Source organism: Varanus komodoensis, unplaced genomic scaffold, assembly GCF_004798865.1.
Source record: "Varanus komodoensis strain SLA01 unplaced genomic scaffold, ASM479886v1 scaffold10, whole genome shotgun sequence".
In the NCBI taxonomy this organism is placed as follows: domain Eukaryota; kingdom Metazoa; phylum Chordata; class Lepidosauria; order Squamata; family Varanidae; genus Varanus; species Varanus komodoensis.
Window position 1 is genome coordinate 20,256,123 of NW_025335269.1, and position 26,422 is coordinate 20,282,544.

At 38.3% G+C, this 26,422-nt stretch overlaps 1 protein-coding gene across 4 annotated transcripts in view; it reads left to right on the forward strand.

Moving 5' to 3' along the window:
* Positions 1–26,192, forward strand: part of DNAJC13 (DnaJ heat shock protein family (Hsp40) member C13) — a 60,710-nt gene extending 34,518 nt beyond the window's left edge. For 3 of the 4 annotated variants that reach the window (XM_044455905.1, XM_044455897.1, XM_044455913.1), the window contains 36 exons: positions 184–266; positions 417–570; positions 1,322–1,425; positions 1,510–1,669; positions 2,698–2,760; positions 4,892–4,993; positions 5,746–5,850; positions 7,424–7,626; positions 8,005–8,089; positions 8,262–8,416; positions 9,215–9,260; positions 9,871–10,025; positions 10,224–10,425; positions 10,743–10,858; positions 11,347–11,425; positions 12,062–12,197; positions 12,747–12,931; positions 13,673–13,747; positions 14,325–14,444; positions 14,636–14,815; positions 15,807–15,974; positions 16,763–16,876; positions 17,832–17,948; positions 18,410–18,587; positions 18,837–18,928; positions 19,416–19,515; positions 19,956–20,030; positions 20,149–20,261; positions 20,830–20,999; positions 21,208–21,250; positions 21,519–21,692; positions 22,263–22,442; positions 23,067–23,207; positions 23,834–23,977; positions 24,212–24,311; positions 25,345–26,192. In XM_044455905.1, the coding sequence (XP_044311840.1) occupies positions 184–266; positions 417–570; positions 1,322–1,425; positions 1,510–1,669; positions 2,698–2,760; positions 4,892–4,993; positions 5,746–5,850; positions 7,424–7,626; positions 8,005–8,089; positions 8,262–8,416; positions 9,215–9,260; positions 9,871–10,025; positions 10,224–10,425; positions 10,743–10,858; positions 11,347–11,425; positions 12,062–12,197; positions 12,747–12,931; positions 13,673–13,747; positions 14,325–14,444; positions 14,636–14,815; positions 15,807–15,974; positions 16,763–16,876; positions 17,832–17,948; positions 18,410–18,587; positions 18,837–18,928; positions 19,416–19,515; positions 19,956–20,030; positions 20,149–20,261; positions 20,830–20,999; positions 21,208–21,250; positions 21,519–21,692; positions 22,263–22,442; positions 23,067–23,207; positions 23,834–23,977; positions 24,212–24,311; positions 25,345–25,442 (4,515 nt within the window). In that variant the 3' untranslated portion in view covers positions 25,443–26,192. Of the gene's footprint in view, positions 1–183; positions 267–416; positions 571–1,321; positions 1,426–1,509; positions 1,670–2,697; positions 2,761–4,891; positions 4,994–5,745; positions 5,851–7,423; positions 7,627–8,004; positions 8,090–8,261; positions 8,417–9,214; positions 9,261–9,870; positions 10,026–10,223; positions 10,426–10,742; positions 10,859–11,346; positions 11,426–12,061; positions 12,198–12,746; positions 12,932–13,672; positions 13,748–14,324; positions 14,445–14,635; positions 14,816–15,806; positions 15,975–16,762; positions 16,877–17,831; positions 17,949–18,409; positions 18,588–18,836; positions 18,929–19,415; positions 19,516–19,955; positions 20,031–20,148; positions 20,262–20,829; positions 21,000–21,207; positions 21,251–21,518; positions 21,693–22,262; positions 22,443–23,066; positions 23,208–23,833; positions 23,978–24,211; positions 24,312–24,774; positions 24,890–25,344 lie in introns of all 4 variants that reach the window. The other variant, XR_006417166.1, reaches the window with a different exon arrangement.
* Positions 26,193–26,422: the final 230 nt, after the last annotated feature.

The following is a 26,422-nucleotide window of genomic DNA, read 5'->3' on the forward strand; positions in this document are numbered from 1 at the left end:
ATTAAATTTTATAGTTATTAAATTGTTTGTATTTTATACTGTATTTTATAAATGGCTGTAAACCACCCAGACACCTTTGGTTATTGGGCAATATAGAAATAAATAAAATTAAATTCTATATAATCTCATTACACATGTTGTGTTACTGATCTGGACTCAAATTTTGCTAATCTGCCTTTGCAGAATATTAATCAAAAGCCAGTAATACTGAGGAAACGAAGGCAGAGAATAAAAATAAAAGCAAATTGGGATCTCTTCTATTACAGGTAAATATTTGGGAGTGGGGAAGTGTTTGTGATGCTTTATCATTTTTCTTGATTAGACTGTTTTATGAGAACTGCTTGTATAACAAAATTTGTAGTTTCTAAACTGTCAGCAGACTATTGTGTAAAATCTTCTTCTCATTTTTTGCATAGATTTCTTCAAGATCATGCTAGATCTAATTTGATTTGGAATTTCAAAACACGGGAAGAGTTAAGAGATACCTTGGAGTCTGAAATGCGAGCCTTTCAGATTGATAGAGAACTTGGCAGTGCAAATGTCATTTCCTGGAATCACCATGAATTTGAGGTTTGCCTTCACCAATGTTTGTGCTTTGTCCTAAATGCAAATGGTTCCATTGATTTTGAACATACCTATATTGATATATGAGAGAAATACACCATAGTAGAAAAAGCAAGCTTCTGAATTACCTTGTGCTGTTATAGATCGTGTCCTTTAAATGCCCTTTCTAACTCTGGATGTTCCTATTAGCATTATTGGTTACTGGAGGAATCTAATAATTAAATTAAAGAAATCTAGTAATTGCTTGGGTTACTATTCTTGTCTTAAAGAAGGCCCATTCAGTGCAGTGCAGCTTCAGTGATCATAGCACTGCAGTCCCGCTCAATTAATGGCAAATTAACGTAATAGTTCTAAAGGAGGGAAAAGCAGACTTTGCTTTTAAAGATGCATGTATGTAGCTGAGGAAGTATCATCCTAGAAGATCCCTCTTTAATCTTTCTCATCATAAAACAGACCATGGGTTATGCAGGGGTTGTTTGACTCTCACACAGCCCACCCTCACCAGGTTCAGGTTACACAACAAGCTGCAGTGATGGCTTGAATATTGAAAATGGCAGTGCATGGACAGTGCAGTCTGCTATGACTTAAATAAGGTACAGTGGGCTTTTTGCCTTTGCAAACAAATCCATCATAAGAGGTTCTTTATAATATCTTTTTTGATTCGAAAACCTCATTCAAATGTTATGTTTTCCATTATGTTTTCCACTTAGCAATTATATGAGAAACTTCTGTTTTTTCCTATTTTCTTATGCAAAAGGTGAAGTATGAGTGCCTGTCAGAGGAAATAAAAATAGGGGATTATTACTTGAGATTGCTGTTGGAAGAAGATGAAAATGAAGAAAGTGGAGCAATAAAAAAATCGTGAGTTGCTATTATCCTAATATTTATTTCAATTCAATATCTAATCTGCACCACAAACAGCTGTGCTACCTTATCTTCCCACAGGTATGAATTTTTCAATGAACTGTACCATCGTTTCTTGCTGACTCCTAAAATAAACATGAAATGCCTTTGCTTGCAAGCCCTGGCCATTGTTTATGGAAGATGCTATGAAGAGATAGGTCCCTTTGGTGACACTAGATATATTGTAGGGATGTTGGAAAGGGTAAGCGATATCTTTAGTTTCAACACTTAATGTGGAGAAATTAACTTCAAGAGTATCTCCTAAGTGTAAATGCATTACTGTATCAGTCTGCCATAGTATTTACATTACTAAGTAATCTGATAATCACAAACTGTAGAACAGTTTTCTCTGAGCTGGTCTTCAGATGTTTGGGAGTACAAGTCCCAGAATAAATATATAAATTCTTGGCCATTTTATGGGTTGGCTAGGGCTTATAAGAGTTGAAAGTCCTAGACATAGTGAAGATACCAGCTTGTAGAAGATGATACACATAGCTATCAGAATAGCTAATATGTTTAAGAGAATTGTTACTGTTGGTTGCTATGTATCAGTTATATTTTATTTATTAATTTTTGTTTACCATGTTATATTTTGCTGTTCTAGATGCTCCACAGAGATCAGATATGTACATTGTGCTTGGTTTTATATGGTTATTATCTTGTGCACCCATTCTGAAAGCTTTTGCTAATTGAACAGTTTATGAAAACCATGAATAAATAAATGGTATAGAAACTGGATCTTTTTGATCTTTCTGTATAAAAATGATAATAAACTTGCCCTGGCCATAGGAACAGCTCTATCAGTGGACTGTAACCTAAGGCCCATGTTGATCAGTTTTTGAGAGCGTTTATTACCCTTCTGGCTGATAGGAGACTTTCAGGTGGGCAAATAGGGAAGCTAATACAGTGATATATACTTAGGGGCAACCCTCATGACTGTTTCAGCAGTGAAATATGGTTTGAGCCCAACCCTGTCTTTGTTCTAGTGCAGCCACATTTTACTATGCCATTGTACAAGTTATTTTCCAACACTTGTTCAGTAGCTATAAATGAAAGCTTCAGTTTTTATTATAACACAGAATTTAAGGATATAGGATACTTGTGATTATACAAAAAACATGTCTGTAACTGTTAGGCTAACCTATAGAAAAGCATAACGTGCTTAATAATGCATAGCACATTTCTCAGTCATATTTCCTATTAAAATCAGTTCATTCCACTTTTCTGCAGTGTGCTGATAGAGTTGAGCGGGACCGACTGATTCTGTTCCTTAACAAACTGATTCTTAACAAGGTGAGTCACCTTTTGTTGCAAGGTCTGTGGTTTTATGTAGTTTCAGTCCATGTAGAGCAGCTGTTACAGCAGCTGGAATGATCAGAAAAAAACATATTTTCTCCAAACAGCTCTTTATTAGAGTCTCATTAAACTCATTTTCACTTTAGGGATAGAGGTAGAGATACTGCTGTTTGGATTAGCAGTGACATTATTAGGTACAGCACAGGGAGTATATTGCATGTTTTATGAGGTGACACAATCTGGCAGAGTTAGTAGCTGCTGAGACATTTTGTTGTGGGGAACCTCTAGAACAAAAATAGAGTTTTTGCCCTTTGTATTTTTTTATTGTTGAACACAAATTATAAGGTGTTTATCCCATGCATTTATTTGTTGACACTAAATGAACGGAAATGGATTTAGAGCCAGATTTGTGGACTATTCCGTAACAACCTAGGTGTAGTAAAATACATTTACACAGTGATCTGCGTTTTCTCCCTGTGTTAATAAAAAGATTTATTATAAAAGATTTTATTGATGCTGTATGTCTCATAAAGTTGAATTTATGTGAATGAGAAATTCCAATTCTATTCATGATTCTGTGCATATTTGGAAGTGTTCAATTATCATTCTGAGAGGAACAAAATAAATTCTGTAAATTCCATACAGATTACTCAGTGCAATTTAGCTGTAGATCCACACGTCTGTCTAAATTAGGGTCTGTTGACAAGCAAGAAGACTCAAAGAAAAGATACTGTAGATTTGGAAAAAGTGCAGGAAAGGGCATTTGATATGATGAAGAAGCTAGAGTAACTCCCCTATGAAGAAAGGTTACAATATTTTTAGTAGAGTAATAGTAAGAGGAGACATCATAGTTCTATAGAATTATGCAGAGGGTAGAGAAAGTAGATAGCCATTTTAATCCCTTTCTCATAATATTAGAACCTGATGTAATCCCATGTAGCTGGCTAGTAGGAGATTCAGGATGAGTTAAAGGAAGTACATGATACAGTGCAGAATTAAGCTATGGAATTCACTTCCACAAGATATATATATACAGACAGACAGACAGAGACAGAAGCAGAGAGACACTGTGGTGTAGTAGTTAAGAGTGCTGGGCTGGGACTTAGGAGATCTGGGTTCTTAGTCTCCACTTAGCAGTGGAGTTCAGTGGATGACTTTGGGCCAGTCATACCAGTTACAGGATTGTTGTTGTGAGGATAAGATGGAGAGGAAGAAGAGAATTATATAAGCCACCTTAAGTTCCTTGGAAGGAAAAAGGGTGAGATACAAATATAATGAATACATTTATAAGTAAGCTATAGTGTTGGCCTCCCTACCAATTTGAAGGGAGATTTTTCAGAGGTTCCAGGTGCTGGAACATGGGTGGGAGGGTACTGCTGTGCACATATCTTACTTGTGGATTTCCCATGGCAGCTGTTTGGCTACTCTGTGAATAGCATGCTGGACCAAATGAAGCTTGGTCTGATTCAGCCCATCTTTTCTTATGGTCTAATAATCTTAAGAGAAAACTCAAATAAAATTATTTTTATTAATAGCAGCAAAACATACAGTAAAGACAATCTGGAATTAAGACGCTACCTAGTAATAGCTGTTATTCTATTAGATGGAAAACATTGAAAGCAAGCAAAAGCGTCAAAGTTTAAGTGAATGAATCATTAAAATCTGTTATATAGTAAGAACAAAATTGTTAAATCATATATGTGCAATTTATTTTACTACTAAATGAAAACAATGCATACAAATCTGTAATTAAAAATCTTTATTTCCTGGTCTGCCTTGCTATTTTAAACTATCATGTTTATGTTAGTTTGTGATATACTATACAGTATATACTGTACAGAATGTTAATTTGTGATATACTATACAGTATATACTGTACAGAATGTTAATTTGTGATATACTATACAATTAAGCCAGAAAGAAAGGAAGAAAGATTCTCCAGCAAAAATAGATTCTCTGACATGAATTGTTTCATGCCTTATGAATTACAAATGGTGTATTTTCTTTCATTAAGTGGTTAAGACATAAATGGTGCAGTGTGTTTATAATCATAAGTATTTTAAGTTATTTTAAAACTGCCTTTAAGTATAAAACTCTTGCTGTAAAAGTAGTTGTATGGTTCTTACAGAAAAATGTCAAGGAGCTCATGGATTCAAATGGCATCAAAATCCTTGTGGACCTTCTCACTCTGGCCCATCTGCACATGAGCAGGGCAACTGTACCACTGCAAGTATGAGTCCTTTTGTTTCTTACCACTTTTGAGCTGTATACAATAAAAAGGGTCTGTTAGGATATTGGTCCCTCATATTTAAAAGCTGCTTAGCCACTTTGGAGTTGTATGAAATAAACTTCATATTGAGCCAGCTCATATTTAGAGGTATTGGCACAGTTTGTACATAATGGTGACAAATCATGGATTAACTAATTCAAGCTCCAATCTTAGGTTGCTGTGTGCGTTCAGAACACTTTCAGTGGCTATTTGACCTTTGATTATGCTGATCAAGAATTACTACCTGACATCCAAACCCAGACTTGTGAATTCTGGATTAAACAGCTCATAGTTAACCTACAATTAGTAAATAGCTAAATGTGAGTTGTTTAACCCATGCTTTAATTTAACTAAGATGAAAAGTAGATAGCTACCTTCCATTGAGGTTGAATTTTCAAAAAGGCTAGGGAATGCACCTGGTATGCACTGTGGCAAATCGTGTTTTTTAACTCAGTTTACCTCCCTTGCATGTGAATGGGCCCATTGTGCAACTCCACACCTGTAGTCAAGGCATCTGCTCTTTCCTGTGTGGCCAAATGACACTCTTTGTGTCAAATTCTGGAAAAGGTTTCCAAGCCTTAGACACATGCAACTGTGTTTGCAAGGAATTGTACTTTACATTTAAGAGATACCTGCTTAACACTATTTTGAAAAGTCTGTTTTTCTTTACTGATTAATGTAATGATTAAGTTTGCTTTGATGTTCTTTTAAAGAGCAATGTCATTGAAGCAGCGCCTGATATGAAGAGGGAGAGTGAAAAAGAGTGGTATTTTGGCAATGCAGACAAAGAGAGGAGTGGTCCTTACAGTTTTAATGAGGTAACATTCAAGAAATTTTATCTGAGATTTAAGAGTAGTTCAGATTAAACTACAGTGCATTCGAGTATGTTCATGTAACACAGGCAAGGATGTGCATGTGGTGTGTTTGCTTCCCCCATGTTTGTGACCAGAAGCTTGAACATACGCAATTCATAGGCATGATTGTGGATTTCTCATGGCTGGATTTCTAATGTTTTGATTTTGGCATCCCTGCATACATGACTATGGGAATGTAAAAAGCCACCTTGAGTCAGACCCGTAGTCCGCCTACCACAGTATTACTGATTACTAGCAGCTCTCCAAGGTTTCAGCCACTTTTTCCATCCCTACTTGGAGATGCTGGGAATCAAACCTGGACCTTCTACATGCAAAGTATGTGCTCTGCTATTGAACTGTGGCCCTTGTTTGTTTGCTTAGGCATGAGAAACTGATAGAACCAGACACACAGTGACTGGCCAGGAGTTATACCCAGTTTTTCCACTGAGTAAGTGGGTGTGGGAAATGTAATTTTCCTTAGATCAGATTCAATAGTGACTTTGGGATGATGGTTTAATTCGTTTGATTTGTCCCTCTAGACCAGGGGTCGGCAACCTTAAACACTCAAAGAGCCATTTGGACCCGCTTCCTACAGAAAAGAAAACACTGGAAGCCACAAAACTCTTTTGACATCTAAAATGAAGATAACACTGCATATATCATTTTTTACCTTTATGTTATATATAAAAAACTATAATGTGTTGCATTTATGAAATCAATGAATGATACTTTTATATAATCTCCATCTGTGAATGGCTTCCTGTGCCTGACTATTTCATGAGCGGCCACAAAACTAGCATATGTAGTTGAATTTGCAGGCTTAATCCATTTCTTGCATGTGTTTTGCTCAGGTCACCCTGCCGCATCAGTTCCGAAATGGCTTTTTTTCTCTCATCTCCATCCAGATATTTTTCCGCAAAGGCTGTGTGTTTATTCTGGAAATGTCTTGCAACATTTGACTTTTTGTTGTTTGCCAATTTCTCACCACATATTAAGCATACTGGTAAACCGGTCTCATCAGCAGTGAAAGCAAATGAATCTGCCCACGTACCATTAAACGTTCTGTTTTCTTCTGAAACTTTCTTTTCTTGGATTCATGCATGGTTGGCCTACTGGGGGTCAAAAAGCTCAATAAATCCCATGCCGATGGGTGTCGCACATTGGCGGTTGTGATGCATATTTTGAGCAACAGAGCCACAGCAGAGGTATGAAAGAACCACATGCAGCTCCGGAGCCACGGGTTGCTGACCCCTGTTCTAGACCAATTGCTGGAATTATCAGGTGCTATTTGCATTGCAGGGATCTTCCCCTTGAGACACATTGGTCATGGATCTTTGGGCTGCTTGATGGGTTGTTTTTGCTTGAATATGAGGCTGTTAGGTTTTCTGGTTGTTTTAAAATCATTATTGCTAGAATGATTATTTTTAAGTGTGAGGTCGCCTCGTCTAGCACAACTGGTCAAAAACTCCATATTCCTCATGATGATTTTCTTCTTCTTTTCTTTCTTTTCCACTATGATAATCAATTTTTAATCTAGATGCAAGAATTGTGGACTGAAGGGAAGCTGACTTCAAAAACGCGCTGCTGGGCACAGGGCATGGATGGGTGGCGCCCTTTGCAGGCTATTCCCCAGCTAAAGTGGTGTCTGCTGGCCACTGGACAGGCAGTGCTTAATGAGACTGATCTTGCTACCCTTATTCTCAACATGCTGGTCACAATGTGTAGCTACTTCCCCAGCAGGTAAGGAATCAAGATCCCTTAGCCATTTATTTCTTCTGGTCGAATGATTTTACACACAAATCTTTATCTGGATACCTACATTGGCCCTGTCTTGATATGAGCACAGCAGAAACCTGTTCTTAAAACTACTTTGGGAAAATACAGTCTATCCCTCAAGGTCAAAGGTAGCAAAAGGTCCCAAAATCAGAAGCCAGAGGGCAATACTTTTCTTAATGACCTGATGTAGCAATTTAAACAGACAAATGGATACTAGACTGAAACTGCAAATGGTACATTAAACCAAACTGATAATTACGACTATAGAATAAGAAATGCTTGGGGTGAAAGTAGGTATGCATATGCTGTTCACACTGATTAGGAAAATATATTTCATTTTAGAGATCAGGATAATGCCATCATTAGGCCTTTACCCAGAGTAAAGAGGCTTCTTTCTGACAGCACCTGCCTTCCTCATATAATCCAGGTAAGGAGATCTGCTACATGATCTTTGAGAACCAGACTTACAACTTCCCCTGCAATGTATTTTATGCTCCTTTTGTTAACCTGGAAAGCTTGAGTTTAACTGGGTGGCAGGGAAGCACTGTAACTTTGAAATGCACAGTTTAACCAATGTTAGTTTTTTAATTCTTTTGCAGCTGTTGCTGACTTTTGACCCCATTCTTGTTGAGAAAGTTGCCATATTGCTTTTCTACATCATGCAAGACAACCCTCAGCTACCTCGTCTTTATCTCAGTGGAGTATTTTTCTTCATTATGATGTACACTGGTTCCAATGTACTCCCTGTTGCAAGGTGAAAACAAAAAGAATGTGTAGCATCTGTTCTGTATTTATAAAAAAAAAAAAAACAGCAGGGTAACTGGGAAGAGGTGCCGAGTCTTGGGGACTTGAAGGAATGGAATTGATTCTGGTGCTGCGATCACTGTTGGCTGAGAAAACAAGCTAGGAAGGCTTTCTGCTTAAGGTTTTTCCTGGTACTGAGACAAAACTTTGCTGAAAAAATGGTGCAATAAGTAGCCAAAAGCCACCAGCCATTTTAGGAATCTTAGACTAGCTGTTCATTCTGTAAATTCTTCTCCCTTTCCATTCTTGTGCTGTTGGTCTTATCTAGAGAGCTGAAATTGTTACAGTGTATAGAAAAAGACCACTCATGTGCTTTCAGTCCACTTGACAGAGAAAGAGTCTGCCTTGTGGTAGAAGTTCTGAGTGTTTCTGTGCATGTACTGATACGTGTGTGGGAAGATTGTGCACATTCATGTACAGCTCCTACCCACCAATGCCAGATGAGACCTTGGAGCTGAAATGGTTGTGCATCCCTAACTTGTATAGTGTATTAATGCTAGCTAACCTATTTGCATTATTTCTGAGATACCTGGGTTTAAATCCCGTTGCTATGGAGCCAGCTAATGGCAGTATTGTGGGATAGTACTAGTCAGGAAATCCATAAAAGATGCGACACTAGACTGCTGGTGAGACCCTTGAGATGTAACAGAGAACCCTTGAATTATTCTAGTATATTAATTTCTATGCCAAATGCATGCCACTGAATTGAAAACATTTCTTAACGGAATACATTGACCTTATCTTTTAGATTTCTGAAGTATACACATTCGAAACAGGCTTTCAAGGCTGAGGAGGTAAGGAGTACTTAATAATACAAAACAAATTTGTGTATTTTTGAATGTGGGCCAGTTCTCATTATTACCTCTAAGCATGTTATCTTTTTTTCCTTGCTGGTCTTGTTTGCTTAAGGTAGCCTATAAAACAACCTCTCTAAGTAATCTTTCCTTTTTTTCTTTTTTCTTTTTTTGTTAAATGACATTAGATAAAACAATATTTAGAGAGAACATTATTCTAGAGTCTAACATAACTGGAAATAAGTAGCTAATTTTAGTTTTGATGGGTAAGAGTTTGAAGATGCTCTTAAACATAAAATGCCTTATTGTGTGTTGTACATTGGTAATGGAGGAAGTCTCTAGCATGAGCTCAAGTATACGCCGCAATCCTATCCCCACTTATTTAGGAGTAAGTCCCATTCATCATATATACTAACCTAGGAGTAAGTTCAGTTGAACTTACTTCTGATCAGACTTGTGCAAGAGTGTACTGTATTACTGGCAAACATTCATAATCCAGCTTTCAGAAACTAAAAAACACTATCATTTACATGAAACACAATATATACAAACATGCTTATGTAGTATACACATATGTATGACTTGAATGGTTCCTTTTTTCTCATTTTAGACAAAAGGACAAGATATAGTTCAAAGAAGTATTCTTGGACACATCTTACCAGAAGCTATGGTGTGCTATTTAGAAAACTATGAATCAGAAAAATTTTCTGAAATATTTTTGGGTGAATTTGATACTCCAGAAGCTATTTGGAGCAATGAAATGAGGTGATTACTGTATATACTTTATGTAAAACAAATGGTTTGTATTACTCTATTGGCATGCATTTCTTTCTGTACATTTCTGTCTGATGAATCAGATGTCATCAGATGTCTTTGTGCCTTGCTGCAAATAACTGGATTTAACAATCTGGTGTCTTGGAAGAACTTTAGTATTTGTTTGAAGAACCCTTTTGCAATTCACAGGCGCCTTATGATAGAGAAGATAGCTGCTCATCTTGCTGACTTCACTCCTCGTCTTCAGAGTAATACAAGGGCACTTTACCAGTACTGCCCCATACCAATTATAAACTACCCTCAACTGGAAAATGAGCTGTTTTGTAACATTTATTACCTCAGACATCTTTGTGACAAGCTTCGGTTTCCTGACTGGCCAATTAAAGATCCTGTAAGTTAAGCTTCTTGTATTCTTCTCAATTTCTAATGCAATACAATTGAGAAATAAATGGGAAATGTCAAGAATCATTAGAGATGTGATTGCTTGGCTTCCATGCTGAGTATTGCCAAGGTAACAAGCTTAATTTAAATTTACACAATTTAAACTACTTAAACTATTGCTTGTTTAAAATTTGCTTAAAATAAGAAATGGGGAGGGGTTAGTCCAGATGAGGAGGTAGATGTCTCAGTAATAGCAGCTCCCATATTTTTTCCCCTAAGAGCCAAAAGTGACTCTGGAAGAACTCATTAGAAATTTTCTGTATTCAGGTTAAGCTCCTTAAAGACACTCTAGAAGCTTGGAAGAAGGAAGTGGAGAAGAAAGCACCTACCATGTCAATAGATGATGCATATGAAGTCCTCCATCTTCCAAAGGGACAAGGACAGTAAGTGATCTGTACCTTATTACAATGGAAGCTGACATCTAAAATGAAGACGCCTTTTTCATTCATGTTGTCTCAGACTGGATTGACTTCTGATTAATTCCAAAATCTAGAAGAGGAGCTAACATGGTACAGCCAGATTGTGGATTAACATAATTCATCTTAAATAGCTTACACTGGACTTCTTGCAGTGCTGAAGGACTTAGGGGTCTATTGTGAGTAGTTTCTAGTACATATATTGGAAATAGCCTGCTCAATCCCATTGGAATTGTGCCATTGCTGCTGCCGCCTGTATTCAGCATTTCATAAGAAACAGACAGATGCTATGCATCATATCTTTAGCAATTCAATACACTTATCCAAGTCCCCAGTGCTGCCTCTAAAATCTGCAATTCAAAATTTCTGTTGTTGGAGTGCAAAATATTTATTATTGTATAAACAGCTAAATTATATTGAATCCTAGATAAGCAAATGCTTTCTCTACCTGACAGGCATGATGAAAGCAAGATCAGAAAAGCTTATTTCAGACTGGCTCAAAAGTATCACCCTGACAAGAATCCAGAAGGTCGAGTAAGTACTATATATTAAATCCGTGTTATGCCCATAGGATGTGTCCTGCTGTCATCCAGTTGATGGATTATGAATAGAATTCTCAGTGTATACAGGGAGTTGCCTGAGCTGATCCATTGATGTGACCAGTCAGGAACTCCTGCATAATAAAAATATAATTTTCTATGGTGTTAACTTCCTCTATGGATCTATTAAACTAAATAGTTATTGGTCAGGTACTTGAAGTAGTGCTGTTTAGACTTTAGCTAAGATTGTACTTAGCTTTGATGTTAATGGTATAGACTTGCATGTGGATTTGTTGCAGGGATTTCCAAGAAAGATACATTGTAAAATGTAGTGGGGAAAGACCATGATCTCAAAAATAGAAAAGTGCCTCTGAAGATTATATAACAGAAAACAGCCGTTCTTTTAGCCAGACTTCCCCAACCTAGTACTTCCAGTTGTTCCAGACTACAGCTCCTAAGATTCCTGACTACCAGCAGTGCTGGCTGGGTTGGTGGACATTGTAGCCCTATGCATCTGGAGGGCACCAGGTTAGGGAAGACTTTCTATTATAGCCTGTTCCTTTGGCAACATTAACTAATTGAATTTGAGAGGAGATTCATATATACTCCTTCATATATATTTTATCTGCAGGATATGTTTGAAAAAGTGAATAAAGCATATGAATTTCTGTGTACAAAGTCAGCTAAAATAGTGGATGGCCCAGATCCTGAGAATATAATTTTGATTTTGAAAGCTCAAAGCATCCTTTTCAACAGACACAAAGAAGGTAATTACACTTAACATATATCTGAACGTATATTTTATTGCTTACTGCTTTACAAAAGAAACCTCTGTCATACTGAACACTGGTACAGTTCTGTAAAAATGTCCAAGACTGTCACTACTTTCTCTAACTCCATGTGACAAGGGAGCAATGGGTATGGAGGAACATAGCTCCTTCCATATGTTGCAAGAGGTTTCCAGATTGCACTTTGTTGAACAACTGTTGCTTAGCAGCTGTTGCTGGTGGCAGTATTTTTAATTCTGTTCTGAGAGAGAAGTTGGACTATCCTGAAAGTGGTGCTGGTTGCCTCATTTATGTTACGAAATAGAATATACTAAATGAACTAGTTACCTGTTTGTTTGTTTTTTAAAAGGCTTCCTTTATGGCTAGAACCTTCTAGGTTTCTTTTCTTAGACATTTGCTTGCTTGCTTCTCATATTCTATTGACCTTAGAAATAGCATATCTATTATGATTTAGCATTGAAGCATCTGTAAGTTTCTCATGATCAAGGTGATTCCTGTGTTGATTTCTGCCATTCTTTTTTTCCCAAGATTTGAAGCCTTATAAATATGCAGGTTATCCTATGTTGATTAAGACAATCACAATAGAAACCTCAGATGACCTTTTGTTCTCCAAAGAGTCTCCTCTGTTGCCGGCTGCTACTGAATTAGCTTTCCACACTGTCAACTGTTCAGCTCTTAATGCAGAAGAACTAAGAAGAGAAAATGGAATAGAGGTAGACTTTGAACCTTAAGAAGTACTTGGATTGTATTTTGCAAAGACTGAGCGTGCACACTCTATTTGCATCCTGCTGAATTCTTAATTTGCAAGATGCATCGGGCTTATTAGCTTTATAACTGACATCTCAACTACCGTTGTTGGCTGTTGTATAAACTACATCTGCATTTATCATGTATTCTACTTACTTTCCAAAAGAATAAACTAGAAACTTATTGGAAAGGAAAACCATGAATGTGTTTTTAAACATAAAATTATCACTGAATTTGTTCCAAGCTGAAAAGCTGATAAGTATGCTTATAAGAAAGCCAATGTGTTTTAGTCGTTAGCATTGGACTGGGACTTGAGAGATCAGGATTATAGTCCCTTACTGGGTAGCTTGGGCCCAATCTTTCGCTCTCAGCCTAATCTATGTCACAGGGTTGTTGCTGCTAGGATAAAATGAAGAGAACTTTAAGTCATCTACCTTGGGTTGCTTGCAAGTGGCAGAAAAGTGGGATATAAATGTAATAGTAATAGTGAAAAGAAATGCTAGTTTATATTGCTCTAACTTCCACATCATTGGTAGTCTAAGAATATTTGAACATCTGTTTACACAGCAAAGAAGCATTTTGAATATTACATTTTGGCTTGAAAATAGTTTTAATGGTTATAGAGAGAAACTTTTGCTGTGTGATACAGGTTTTGAGAACTTACCTGTTGACACTCTACAGAAAAAATATTTTATCCACCTCCACAGATTTTGCAAGAGGCTTTCAATCGATGTGTTGCAGTCCTGACACGTTCTAGTAAGCCAGATGACATGTCAGTCCAGGTAAGTATTTAGTGACACAAAGGACTGACCTCTGTGTTCTTCAGCTCAAATGTGAACTTTTGTTATACACTGAAGAAGCTGCCATGAATGGAATCAGTTCAGTGCTCTTATCTGGTCAGGTGCTGTCTTTATTGACCAGCTGTAGCATTCTGGAGTTTTAGGCAGGAGTCTTTCGCAGCTCTCCCTGAAGATCTTTACGATTGAATCAGCTGACTTCCTCATGCAAAGCATGTGCTCAACCACTGAGCAACACGGTCGCCTGCTCGGCCAGAAACCTGCAAGGTGACATTCAGCTTATTGCGTTGTGGGCCTCAGTCATACATCTGTGGGAACATACTAGCTGCTTTCCTGATGCAACATGAAATAATAAATAGTAATTGCATTTCACCATGTGGAGGACGGATGGATGGACGGCTTAAATACTTAGCAAGTGGCAGTGCTGTCTGTGCCTTCATGTAGCCATTTGCCATTCTCTTTAACTTCTTAAGAAAGCAAATTTGTTCTTTCAAGATAGCTTCTGTTATACACTGTCCCAGCTGCTTGTGGTTTATAGGAATTTGTTTTTCCCTATTTATAGGTGTGTGGACATATAAGTAAATGTTATAGCGTGGCTGCTCAGTTTGAGGATTGCAGAGAGAAAATAACTGAAATGCCAAATATCATCAAGGACCTCTGTAGAGTGCTGTACCATGGCAAGGTAAGTCCTTCTTTGGCTGTTGTATTATGCTTTGTTCCAGCTTCCTACATTCCAGAACTGAAAAACAATGCACTTACCTTGAGAAATATGTTTAGTTTGCATTCTTTGGTGTGTTACATCAGTACTTCCCTGCTGGAACCCATCATTCCTCTGTTGTCAACCAAAGCAAATAACTGTTCATTCCTCCTTAGAACCTTCCACGTGTGGCTTCCCTGGGAGTAGAATGTGTCAGCTCATTTGCCGTGGATTTCTGGCTACAGACACATCTGTTCCAAGCTGGAGTTCTGTGGCATTTACTAGGCTACCTCTTCAATTATGATTACACACTGGAAGAGAGTGGTATTCAGAAGAGTGAAGATTCCAATCAGCAGGTAATCATTAGGGACTGTTAATCGACGGCTATATTTTAAATGTATTCTGAACAGCATGTCTAAGATGAAGTTAGGAACACATACTTGCTATTTTAAAATCAAACACAGTACTTTAGGTAAAGCCTTGTAGCCTCAGAAGAAGCAACCGCTTATTCACTCGAGTCGCAGTGTTGCTGCAGAGGAGCCCTGGTGTAGCCTACCTCTGTGTTACTGCTCTCCATGCCAAGGCACAAGCCTACCCAGCCACACTGCCATCTCCTGTGCCTCCCTTGCTCCAGTTGTGTCCATGCTTCCCTGTGCGCAGGACTCACGCACACTGGAAGGGGCACTCCCCCCCTGCAGCCATGCACACGAAGGACATCAGACTGTGCCTCCCCCACCTCAGTCTCTGTCATCATGGGCAGAGGCAGCTGGCCCTGATCCCTCTCTCCCATGCCATGCCACGCCATGCCACACCACATTGTGGACAGGCTCATCTGGCACTGCCCGACGTCTATCTCCACCCACTCCTCAGTGAGCCCGTTCCGCCCAGTTGCAAAACATGCCTTTACTTCTACAACATCATGGGGCCTTGGGAACAGTGAGTGCAAGAGGGGAAAGCATTAGATGTTAACATATCTATTTTTTTTCCTTTGGTGCACAAACTCTGCTTTGCTACAGCTATGTCCATATATTTTGCCCCATGGCACCCCACTCACACTAATGTGCACCCACCTGCTTAGGTACCTACCAGGCTCTTCACTACACCTGGTACTGCCAAGTCACTGACTGCATGGCCATATGCCTACATGTCAACACTCATAGATAGCTTTCAGAAATGCAGTAGGGGCTCCAACAGCTGCTCACACAGCTTTGTTGTGGGAGGACAGCTACACTGTGACCTCATCCACCACCCCCACGTGTCTCTTTGGAGTAGGCAGGAGTATTCTCGTGCTTGTTTTCTTCCTGATTAACCTAAATGTACAACTGATTTACTATTTTATATTAATAGGAAGTAGCCAATACCCTTGCCAAACTCAGCCTCCTGGCTTTGAGCCGCCTGGGTGGATACCGTCTTGGAGAACAAGCTACACCTGAAAACCCAACCATCAGAAAAAGCCTTGCAGGCATGCTGACCCCTTATATTGCAAGGAAACTTGCTGTGATTAATCCTACTGAGGTATGAGAACGTTATAATATTCATATTAATGTTTCTTCTTCACTTCATGAATATCATTTAACAAATTACTACAGAGCATTTAAGGTTGGTATAGGATGCAATAGTGGAAAGGAAGAAAGTGGTTCGCACTGGAAAATTTTGAAGGAGGCACTTGAAAGTGGCTTACTTCTCCATGTTGTGGAGTGTTGTGAATCTCTTCTGTAGCCATCCTGCCATTTCCAACTTAGCACATACTTCTTCTGGCCATGGGCTAATAGATGTATAATAGGCCATTAGAGGCCCTTTATGCATATCACTTCCATGTGAAGCTGCTTGAAGGAACTCTGCATGTTGAATGGTGCATGTGGTAGACCATTGCATGTACCACAGATTAGCTCTCTCTTGTGTGTACATGTGATGCCTTCACACCTGTTTCTCTCTCTCTCTCTCACTTACTCTCCTAGTTGTGGCTTGAAGCACAGGATATAAAGAATTAGTCTGTGCAGCAAGACAGTAAGAACGTGTGTTTACTCACTCACTCTTACTTGCTATGAGCTACTGAATAGAGGCAGTTCTCGGGGGCTTCTGTTGTAGCCATATCACAAATATACCAGGCAAACCTGGTTAACTGGAGCTTGCCTTCTACAAGCAGAAAGACTCCAAATAGACATCTTTACTGAAGAGGAAAGTAACTTAGATGAGGAGGACTAGAAACCTCTCAGTGGTGTTAAGAACATCTTAAACTTATCAGAAGTAGAAGGAAGCAGTGCTGCAATAATTTTTTTTTGTTGTAACCATTTCTGATCTAGATTCTGAAAATGCTCAACAGCAACACTGAGAACCCTTATCTGATTTGGAACAATCGGACGAGAGCTGAACTCCTTGAATTCTTGGAATCTCAGCAGGAAAGCATGATTAAAAGAGTAAGGCATTTCTTCATATTGTTACCTTGGCTGTTTTGAGTGCGGGAAGCAGATGCTGAAAGAAGCAGCATGCAAACACAGTTGCTGCATTTTTTGCAATCTTAAGTAGATGTGTACAAAGGCTGTGTGGTTAACTTGGAGAGTTGTTTTCTCCAAACTGGGCCTTCAAGATACGTTGTACCATTGGCCATGTAGTCTTGGGGGTGCTACGAATTACAGTCTGGCACATCTGTTTGGTGCCACATTGGAGAACAGCTTACAAACTTTAATCCATTGAAAGTATATATTGACTCATGTTTCTTTTATTATCAAGTGTCTCTTCATGTTTGCATGTATTGTAATTCTTACTATACCAAACTAATTCTTCTGTTGGAACTCTTTGAGCTTGACTATTCTTAGTTAATTTGTTTTTCTCAAATATTTCTAATCAAATGATAGAGACTTATACAGTCCAGGATTTGGATCACTTTTCAGATATTTTTGTTGTTTCCCCCCACCCCCACCCAGCATTTTGTATGATACAAATTCAAATTCTTTACTTGCAATTTTAAAATTATTCAAAATGGCCTGCCTTTAGTGCAACACCATCTGTATCACAAGAACAAGGAAAGTGAAACTGTGGCTTGGAAGAAATAGCAACTAACAGTTCTAGGAAAAGAGAAATGTAACATTAAGTAACAGCCAGATCTTCTTCTGATGTCATTTGTTGGTACCTTGAGCCTTCTGTTGTGCCTAAAGTAAATGAGAGCTGAAATTCTTAAAAGTCCAATGACAGTGTCAACTTCATGGCTCCAAATTGTAAAAGTTTTAAAAAATATAAAACTTGCATTGGGGGTTGTACTTGTTTCATGTTTAGTCAGTAAATGTTGTTTCTTAGCATTGCAAGCTGCAGATGATTGTTTCAATCTGTGATTCATTGAAGGCAGATTATCAACTTAAATTTTACTTTCTAAAGGGCGACTGTGATAAAAGCTATGGATCAGAATTTGTCTTCAGTGATCATGCAAAAGAACTTATTGTAGGAGAAATTTTTGTTAGAGTTTACAATGAAGTCCCCACATTCCAGCTAGAGGTGAGATTCTGCTTTTGCTATGAGTGAATCTGTCTTGTTCATGTGGATGTGATATACGCATGTTTTTTTTAGCTGAAAAAGGAAGTGTACCAATTTGACCTCAGTAAATCATTAGCATAGCATTTTCTGGAGGTTTGCCTTAATCTCCTCTTACCTTTGCAGAATGTTTATCTCTTTGTTAAAGATTCAAAAGTTGGCAAAAGAATATTCAGACTGGAGTAATCACATTCTATAGAATTCCTTATGCTGTTTATGGAATATGGCCCTTATTATAATCTCCTACGGAATGTCTATCTAGTGAAGTTCAAAAACTATTGGTCGCCTATCCTGATCCGGGTTTTGATAGTAAATAATTATAATTCATTATGATTATAAACAGTAATGTGCTGATAGATTGTATTCTGTACAAATAGCTTTCTTCATATGGATCTCTTCTTATGGAGTATATTTGTTTTATGCAGCTTCCAAAAGCATTTGCTGCAAGTCTTTTGGATTATATCGGCTCACAGGCACAGTACCTTCATACACTGATGGCCATGACTCAGACAGGAAAAGTTGAGTCTAACCAACATGGAGAAAGACTCAGAAGAGTTGAAATGGCTTTGGAGGCTCTGAGGAATGTAATAAAACACAATCCAGGTAAGTGAGGCCTATCATGCAACTTAAAATATGCCTGCTGAAGTTCAGCATTAGATTCTGGATGTCTAGATGAAAATTCGGTTGTACAGCTTACCAAGGTACCTCAAGGAATATATAATTTTAATAGTGGGGGTAATATTCTACCCTAATAATAGTTCTAGAAAAATAAGGTGCTGTTTTCTTCAGCTTGCTCTGCTATTGTCTGCTTTAATGCTTTAGTAACTATAGTAGTTTTACTTCCTTGTGTAGGTTCAGAATGCGAATGCATAGGTCACTTTAAGTTAATATTCTCCCTTCTGCGCGTCCATGGGGCTGGTCAGGTGCAACAACTGGCTTTGGAGGTAAATAAATACATTAAGTAAATTGAATCAATTTGTTAAATGTTGCTTGATATAACAGCTAGCTTTGGGGGTAAATAAATGTGTTAAATATTGATGGATGTCATGTTGCCTGATGGAACAAAAAGTCCTTGACTTTGTGATTTCCTTGTTCTAGCTCTTTATGATTGATGTAAGTACATTATTTTACACTAAGACAGTAATGCTTGTTTTTGGTTTTGTGGTGGATATGGAGGATGTGGTGCGAGACAGCAAATAATGAATGCAGATTATTTTAATTTCCAATTGCTGGTTCATAGGGTTTATAAATAGGAGCTGTTAGGTATATACTTACAGAAGAATATGTGTCCACCAGGGGCTTGCTTTGCGCATGGCCTCTTTCTCACATGCACATCCTCCCCTTCCTCCATCCCATATTGAATGAATTGAATTGACAGCTAACTGCTCTTGTAGCGTTTAGCTAGTAATGTTGCTTTTTTTTCTTTAACAGGTGGTGAACATAGTGACTAGCAACCAGGAATGTGTAAATAATATTGCAGAAGCAATGGTTCTTTCCAACTTATTAGCTCTCCTGCATTCTCTACCTTCAAGTACGTAGAACACATGTCAGCTTATTCAGTGACTCAAGAATCAAAAGGAAACCTATAGTCCTTTTTATTCCCCATAGTTGCCATTGCCAAAATTGCCACTGCATATTGGCAATGCAATGGCAAAATAGTCACATTTTCACTTTGAAACAAGGGGCATGAGGCATGTGCCCTTTGGTTTAATACAAATTTGACTATTCCAGAAGTGCAATTTTACATTAAACAAGACATGTGCTCCCTGAGTGCCATGCTTTAAAGTGCAAAGGCATCTTCTTTGCTGCCACCATATTGCTGTTGAGAATTGGACCTTTCTGAAGTTGTCTGTTCTGACCTAGAAAATTTTACACATCCTATGTACACATGCACTGTTGTGTTTTATGTAGTATTTGTCAAATATCTTGTTATGAAAGCTGTGTTTTACTAACATTTAATAATCTTGGCAGGTCGGCAGCTTGTGCTTGAAACATTATATGCTTTGACATCCAGTACCAAGATAGTTAAGGAGGCCATGGCAAAAGGTACAGTTACCTGCATTGCTTTTGGCTGTCTTTGAATTGTAAGATTCTTGATGGGCCCAAAAGAAATGGCTTCAGATTGGCTGTGATTAGAGGCACCAACAGTTCTGTCCTTTCTTAGGTGCTTTAATCTACTTACTGGATATGTTCTGCAACTCAACACATCCACAAGTTCGATCTCAGACAGCAGAGCTTTTTGCTAAAATGACAGCGGACAAGCTGGTTGGTCCAAAGGTAAACAAAAACAGCTTCAAGGATTGTATAGGCATTTAACAGACACTAGAAAAGCGCCAAAGCATGGGAGGCTGCATTATTTTCTGTAGCATGCACTAAAATGGCAGAGCCTCAGGCCTTGCTTGACTAAGGCAATACGCTTCTTAAAAATGCTCTCCCTCCCTGTGCAAGGAGGTGGTACAGCCTCACTGTGGCTGCAAATAAAAAGCCCTCACATGGTGTCAGCTTTAAGTTATACATTATGGAAGCCATCACTTACCTGGAAAAACTTGCTGCTTGGAGAAACCTACTTTCACAAGCACCCACTCACCTCCCACCTATAAACTCCAATGTAGGTCTGAGGTCCTTTTCACAAGATTGGACAGTTCTGAAATAATGGCTAGCCACATGGGCACAGCCTGCACACAGTGGATTTAAAAACATTTCTGTGGAGACATGAAATTGCTTTCCAGAAATGTTTCTTAGTGCTTTGCTTGAATCATGATACAAGCTGTTTGTTTAATTCACTGGGACATGATCTGATAGCTCAACTGTGATGAAATGTTGTAACCTGTGTGTTGCTTTCCAGGTTAGAATTATCCTAATGAAGTTTCTACCTGGTGTCTTTATGGATGCCATGAGAGATAATCCTGAAGCTGCTGTTCACATTTTTGAAGGAACACATGAAAATCCAGAGTTAATATGGAATGACAGTTCCAGAGAGAAAGTGTCAACAACTGTTCGTGAAATGATGCTAGAGTAAGTCAAAATAATAAAATACTTGCTTACTTATATAATCATAGTCATGGTAAAATTATGCAGAATTTAAAAGCCAGGATGGGATTCAGTGTGGAATTCTGTGGAATTGCAGCATCGGGTCAGTTTCAGAGCATAACTAATACTGTTGTTGTATTAGCAGAAGAATTTGATGATGCTTTTCTTTCTTTTTTCTTTTCTTTTTTTAAAGGCACTTTAAACTACAGAGGGACAATCCTGACATTAACTGGAAGGTAAATAAACTATAATGATTTTATAAATTAGAGGAAATACTTGGTTTGCTTTAGTGTTTCTAATTGATTTATTTTTGCATTTTTTCTAATGCAGATTTTTTCAAATGTATAGTCTCCCTTCATTGCTTTCCATTACTGTAATGCCCAGAACTACAGTGTAGAATATTTTGAATTGACATGCTCAGAATACATGTTACTCATAGATGTAAAAAATGTAACTTTTTGATGAATGAACAATGATACATTTTCCCCTTTCTGATTGATCCAGTTGCCTGAGGACTTTGCTGTGGTATATGGTGAAGCTGAGGGTGAACTTTCTGTAGGAGGCGTTTTCCTAAGAATCTTTATTGCCCAGCCGGCCTGGGTCCTACGGAAACCTAGAGAATTTCTTATTGCACTATTAGAAAAATTCACTGAACTACTGGAAAAGAACAACCCCCGTGTAAGTGAAGCTCACTGATTTTATGTTAGGCTTGTGTTACTGTCAGTCTGAACTTTTGAAAGTGGGCACAGGGTCATTGAAAGCTGTATAAAAGTCTTAAAGAGGATATGAATTCTGGTTCTTTTTCAGTGTGTATTTGTTGAAGTAAAGGTGGCAATCACTCACTGTTACAGATGTTCACTGAAGCCAACATGATGCAAACTTGCATAGGATTAAGTTCTATTTATAGTCAAACTTACTTTGGAGTAACCTTGCATGAAGTTGTGCTGTTACGCTGTTCAGTGAAATTTCTTTGAGTACAGTGAAATGTTTTGTGTGTAATAGAAGTAAATTTCTCCCATACAAGATTCTTGTCCTGGAAAACCAGTATGGCAATGAGGTTCTTGGGGTTGTGGTCCTTATACTTTCAAAGGAATAGGGTAGGCCTGTACTGACACTAAATGAGTTTAAGACGTTCCATATACTCAACTTGTGTATCAGTAAATATTGTCTTGTAAACTGACTTCAAATGGTGACCTGTTTTAGATCTGGAAAGTTCACCGACTCCTCTGTGTGTTGTGTTTGAAACAGGGAGAAACATTAGAAACGGTAACGACAGCAACCGTGTGCCTCTTTAGTGCTCAGCCTCAGCTAGCAGACCAAGTCCCCCCACTTGGCCACCTTCCCAAGATTCTCCAGGCCATGAATCACAGAAATAATGCCATCCCTAAAAGTGCCATTCGTGTCATACACATACTTTCTGATAATGAGGTAAGCAGACTTAAGTTTCTCTAAACAACTGTATCTTTGCTAAGTAAACAGGTCTTGCTTACTGTTTGGCTGAAAATGCCAAGAGTTTCCTGGAACGCTTTGCATCTGATTTATAGGCTGCCTTGTCAGAGACAGGGTTAAGCTCTTTGGACTAGTAATCCTGGTTGGATTCAGCATAAATCAGTTTTCAGTTTAAGCACATGCACCCCCAGATTAACTTGCCTCCTGTTGTCCACTTAATGGCAGTTGAGGACAGATCTGTACATGCTTCTGCCCTTGTTCATTCCACATAGACTTTTTCTTCTTGTCTCACACTGTGATGCAAGCAAACCTGCTCTGGCTGTTAATAAGAAACTTTCCTCCACACTGGGCAAGCCAAGAACCACAAACATAATGTACTAAAACAAACCCTCTAATGAGACCTGAAGCACATTGCATAGCTGATAGTCTGAATTAATCCTGAGTATGGGTGATAAGTAGCCATTAACATTAAGGGATGCTATCTACTGTGTCTTTGTTTGTAGCATGCATAGCAATAAAGTTCTTGGTATCTTACGTAGAAATCCCTGTGACGTTAACAGTTAGACATGAATCTTCAACAGAACTGCCTTTTCCTTTACACAGCTTTGTGTACGTTCAATGGCTGCACTAGAGACTATCTGTCCTCTGATGAACGGAATGAAGAAACGACCAGATACTATTGGAATAGCTTGTGAAGCACTTAATCGGATGTTTCAGAAAGAACAGAATGATCTAGTGGTCCAAGTAAGCAAATTTTACAAGTGTTTCACAGCATGGTTTTTCAGGAAAGCTAGTATACAGTTACATTCCAATATAGTTGTGCTTGTTTCTTACTGTTAGGGAGTAAACAGTTTCCTACTGTTGCCAGAGTAATTTTCCCTCTGGCATATTAGGCCAAAAGGCAGCTTGGCAGAGCTATGTATAGGGAGATCATCCCTGTGTGATAGAATATAGCCCTATTTTCATTATAATATGGCTCTTTTAGTTTTTATGGATCCATTCTAATTTAACTAAAATTTTATTTTTAACCTGCATCTTGTTAGACGTTTGGGTGCCATTTTTTGTTGAAAGGTAGGCTATAAATACATACAGAATAGCTTGTGCAAATACTGTCTTGTTGAATAAATGATGAATTTATCCTTCAGCATTTGTGCTGCATCTCCAGATTGCCAATCATAAGCAATAACTTTTAAGGACAAGCTGTATCTCTGCATGTATGTTACTGAAATATTATCATTTTAAATTTGAATTGAAAGGTAATATATTCTTTCAGTGCTCCTGTAAGTCAAAAGTAACAGTGGAGTAAGATGTAATGGCCCACAATAGAATCTCCGGTTGCCTTTTAAGCATTTTACAAACTTGTCTTGTAGGCTTTGAAAGCAGATTTGGTCCCATATCTCCTAAAGTTGCTTGAAGGTGTTGGCCTTGAGAATCTGGAAAGCCCTTCAGCCACAAAAGCTCAGATTGTTAAAGCCTTGAAATCAATGACTCGTAGTCTTCAGCATGGAGAACAGGTAAGCATCCTATAATTGTCGCAAATTCCTTTATAAAGCATTTAAAGTAAGGTCTTGAAAAACCAGTGCTTCAGGATTATGCCATTTTAAAAACTGCAGCTAAAGGGAGCCATTCTTTAAAAAATGAAAATAGCTCTGGGCTGACCTTTACAACGACAATGTTTCTGTCACAACTGAGATAGATACAGCAAGTGAAAAGGACCATACAGTCCTTGGGCTTCCTTACTTTTTCAGGTGAATGAAATCTTGTCTCGTTCCTCTGTGTGGAGTGCCTTCAAAGATCAGAAACATGACTTGTTCATTTCTGAGACCCAAACAGCAGGATACCTCACAGGTCAGTGAACATCCTCAATTAAGCCATTTCAGTCATTATTTCCTTGTTTTGTGCATCAATTGGCTTGTTTTTCTTGGGGTAGCATCTTAATTCACTGCTATGTTTGGTTTGTTGATGTGTTCATAGTTGTTAACTAAAGGGTTAACAGGCTGCAATGACTCCTGGTAAATGAGAACTGTCTGTTCTGCTTCACTTCTGAAGAAATGGTGGCCAAAAGTAACAATTAGTTGTGAATTCAATTGAAAATCAATTGAAATGAATTCCCCTTTAAAAAAAACACCTAGCTTTAATTCTGAATTTGTAAGGTACATCCAGTCCTTCAGAACGGTAGCATAAGCTCATGGTTGTAAGTGATCCACTTCTCACCTCAAGCCTTCTCAAGAATTTGTGGAGTTGTGCTTCACTCTTGCTTTGAAGTGCTTTGCTCTGTACTTCCCTTGCTTCTGGTTTCTTTCTCCCTCAGGTATCTCCTCTCCTTCCCTTCTCTCTGGTAGCAGTCCCCTTCATCTCAGAAGTGGGCTTTAGATCTACTTTGGCAGGCAGCTTGCTAAACTTCTCTCTAGCACTCTCTAAAGCAGGTAGATACTATTTTGCTAAGTGCATGTTGCATCTGCGCTGTTCTTAGACTAGTTGCTTACTCCGTGCATGGCATACACTTGTAACAAACCATGTGGCTGTTGTAGAACATTGTGCAATGCTCTTTTCTGGCATTCAGCACATTTTTCAACAGGGACTTCAGGGTTCTAAATGATAGCAATGTAAATAAGTATGTAATTGTCTTTGTGGTTGACTTAAAACTTGTATCCTAGACAGCATGTTGGTACAGTGACTGATGATGGTGGAATAGAAACCTGATCCCCAGTAGTTTATAATCTGCCTAACTAGAAAGATGTATAAATGCGCACACGTGTCTGGCCATAGATAAGGCAAATCATCTTGGCCTGAGCTGAATTAACAAGCATTCATGAAGCTTAAAAGAAAAAAACAAACAAACAAACCCAAATCACCCCTCCCATTTTCTTCCTTGAAACAGGTCCTGGAGTTGCTGGCTACCTTACTGCAGGGCAGTCTTCGTCTGTTCTGCCCAGTGTCCCACCGCCAGTAGACCACGAAGCTGGTGATACTGGCTAAAAGATATGAAACGCCTGTGCAAGAGACTCCAAGGCAGATTGGCCAGTGATGAAGGAGCCCATTCCTTGGCTTCAAACCATTGGAACGAGATCTGCCTGCCTTTCCAATTTCATGACAGTGTTATTCCTTTTTCTATGAATATATTTTTTTTAGAAAAAAGTTCACAATTCTATCACATTGTAACATATGAAGAAAGTACTTTGTGGATCAGCCTAAAGGGTACACAAGAGTTTTTTCTTGCTGTACGTAAGCACATTTTGTTCCTTTATATTTTTGTTTACAAGACTGTGAATCAAAACTCTTTTCCTAGTTTTTATATTTTATGAACTAGCATGACTGAAGTTGAACTGCAGTCTCGAAGAATTGGGCTAAATCACTTGATCCTCTCAACTTTCGCTAGAAGATTCCCCCTTCTATTCTCCAAGTTGGACATGATCATTCTCCTTGAACTTGACAGACTTGGTGTTTGCCTATGTCCTCAATCATTAATGTTACCTTCACGAGACCTAACAAGATATTTGTATGTATAACTGGCTTTACCAAATTGAAAAATTAAAATGCAGCAAAAAACTATTTAAAAATGATGTTAACATGTTATATAAAAACATAGTGTAATTGTGATATGTTCTATACATTATCCAGTATATAAAACTTTCTATATTGAATGTACATTACACAGATCATTCATATGTACATAAAATTTTAAAAAATAAAGGGAACTGAAAGCCTTGTTGATGAGAAAGACGTGAACTTGTGCTGTGCTGTTCCTTTGTGAACCTGGAAAGAAAATTAGGATATTGTACTGCCTCATTTATTCTATTATGTCTTCTGCTGAAAAAGAACAGCTTGCTTTCTTTTGGGAGGAAACAGCTGAAATCTATTTCAGCAAGAAGGTCCTGCATAACACAACAACATTCCAGGGGTCTGATTAGTGTGTGACCTGCCTGCATCTCTCCAAGTCAGAGCTACTGGGAAAACAT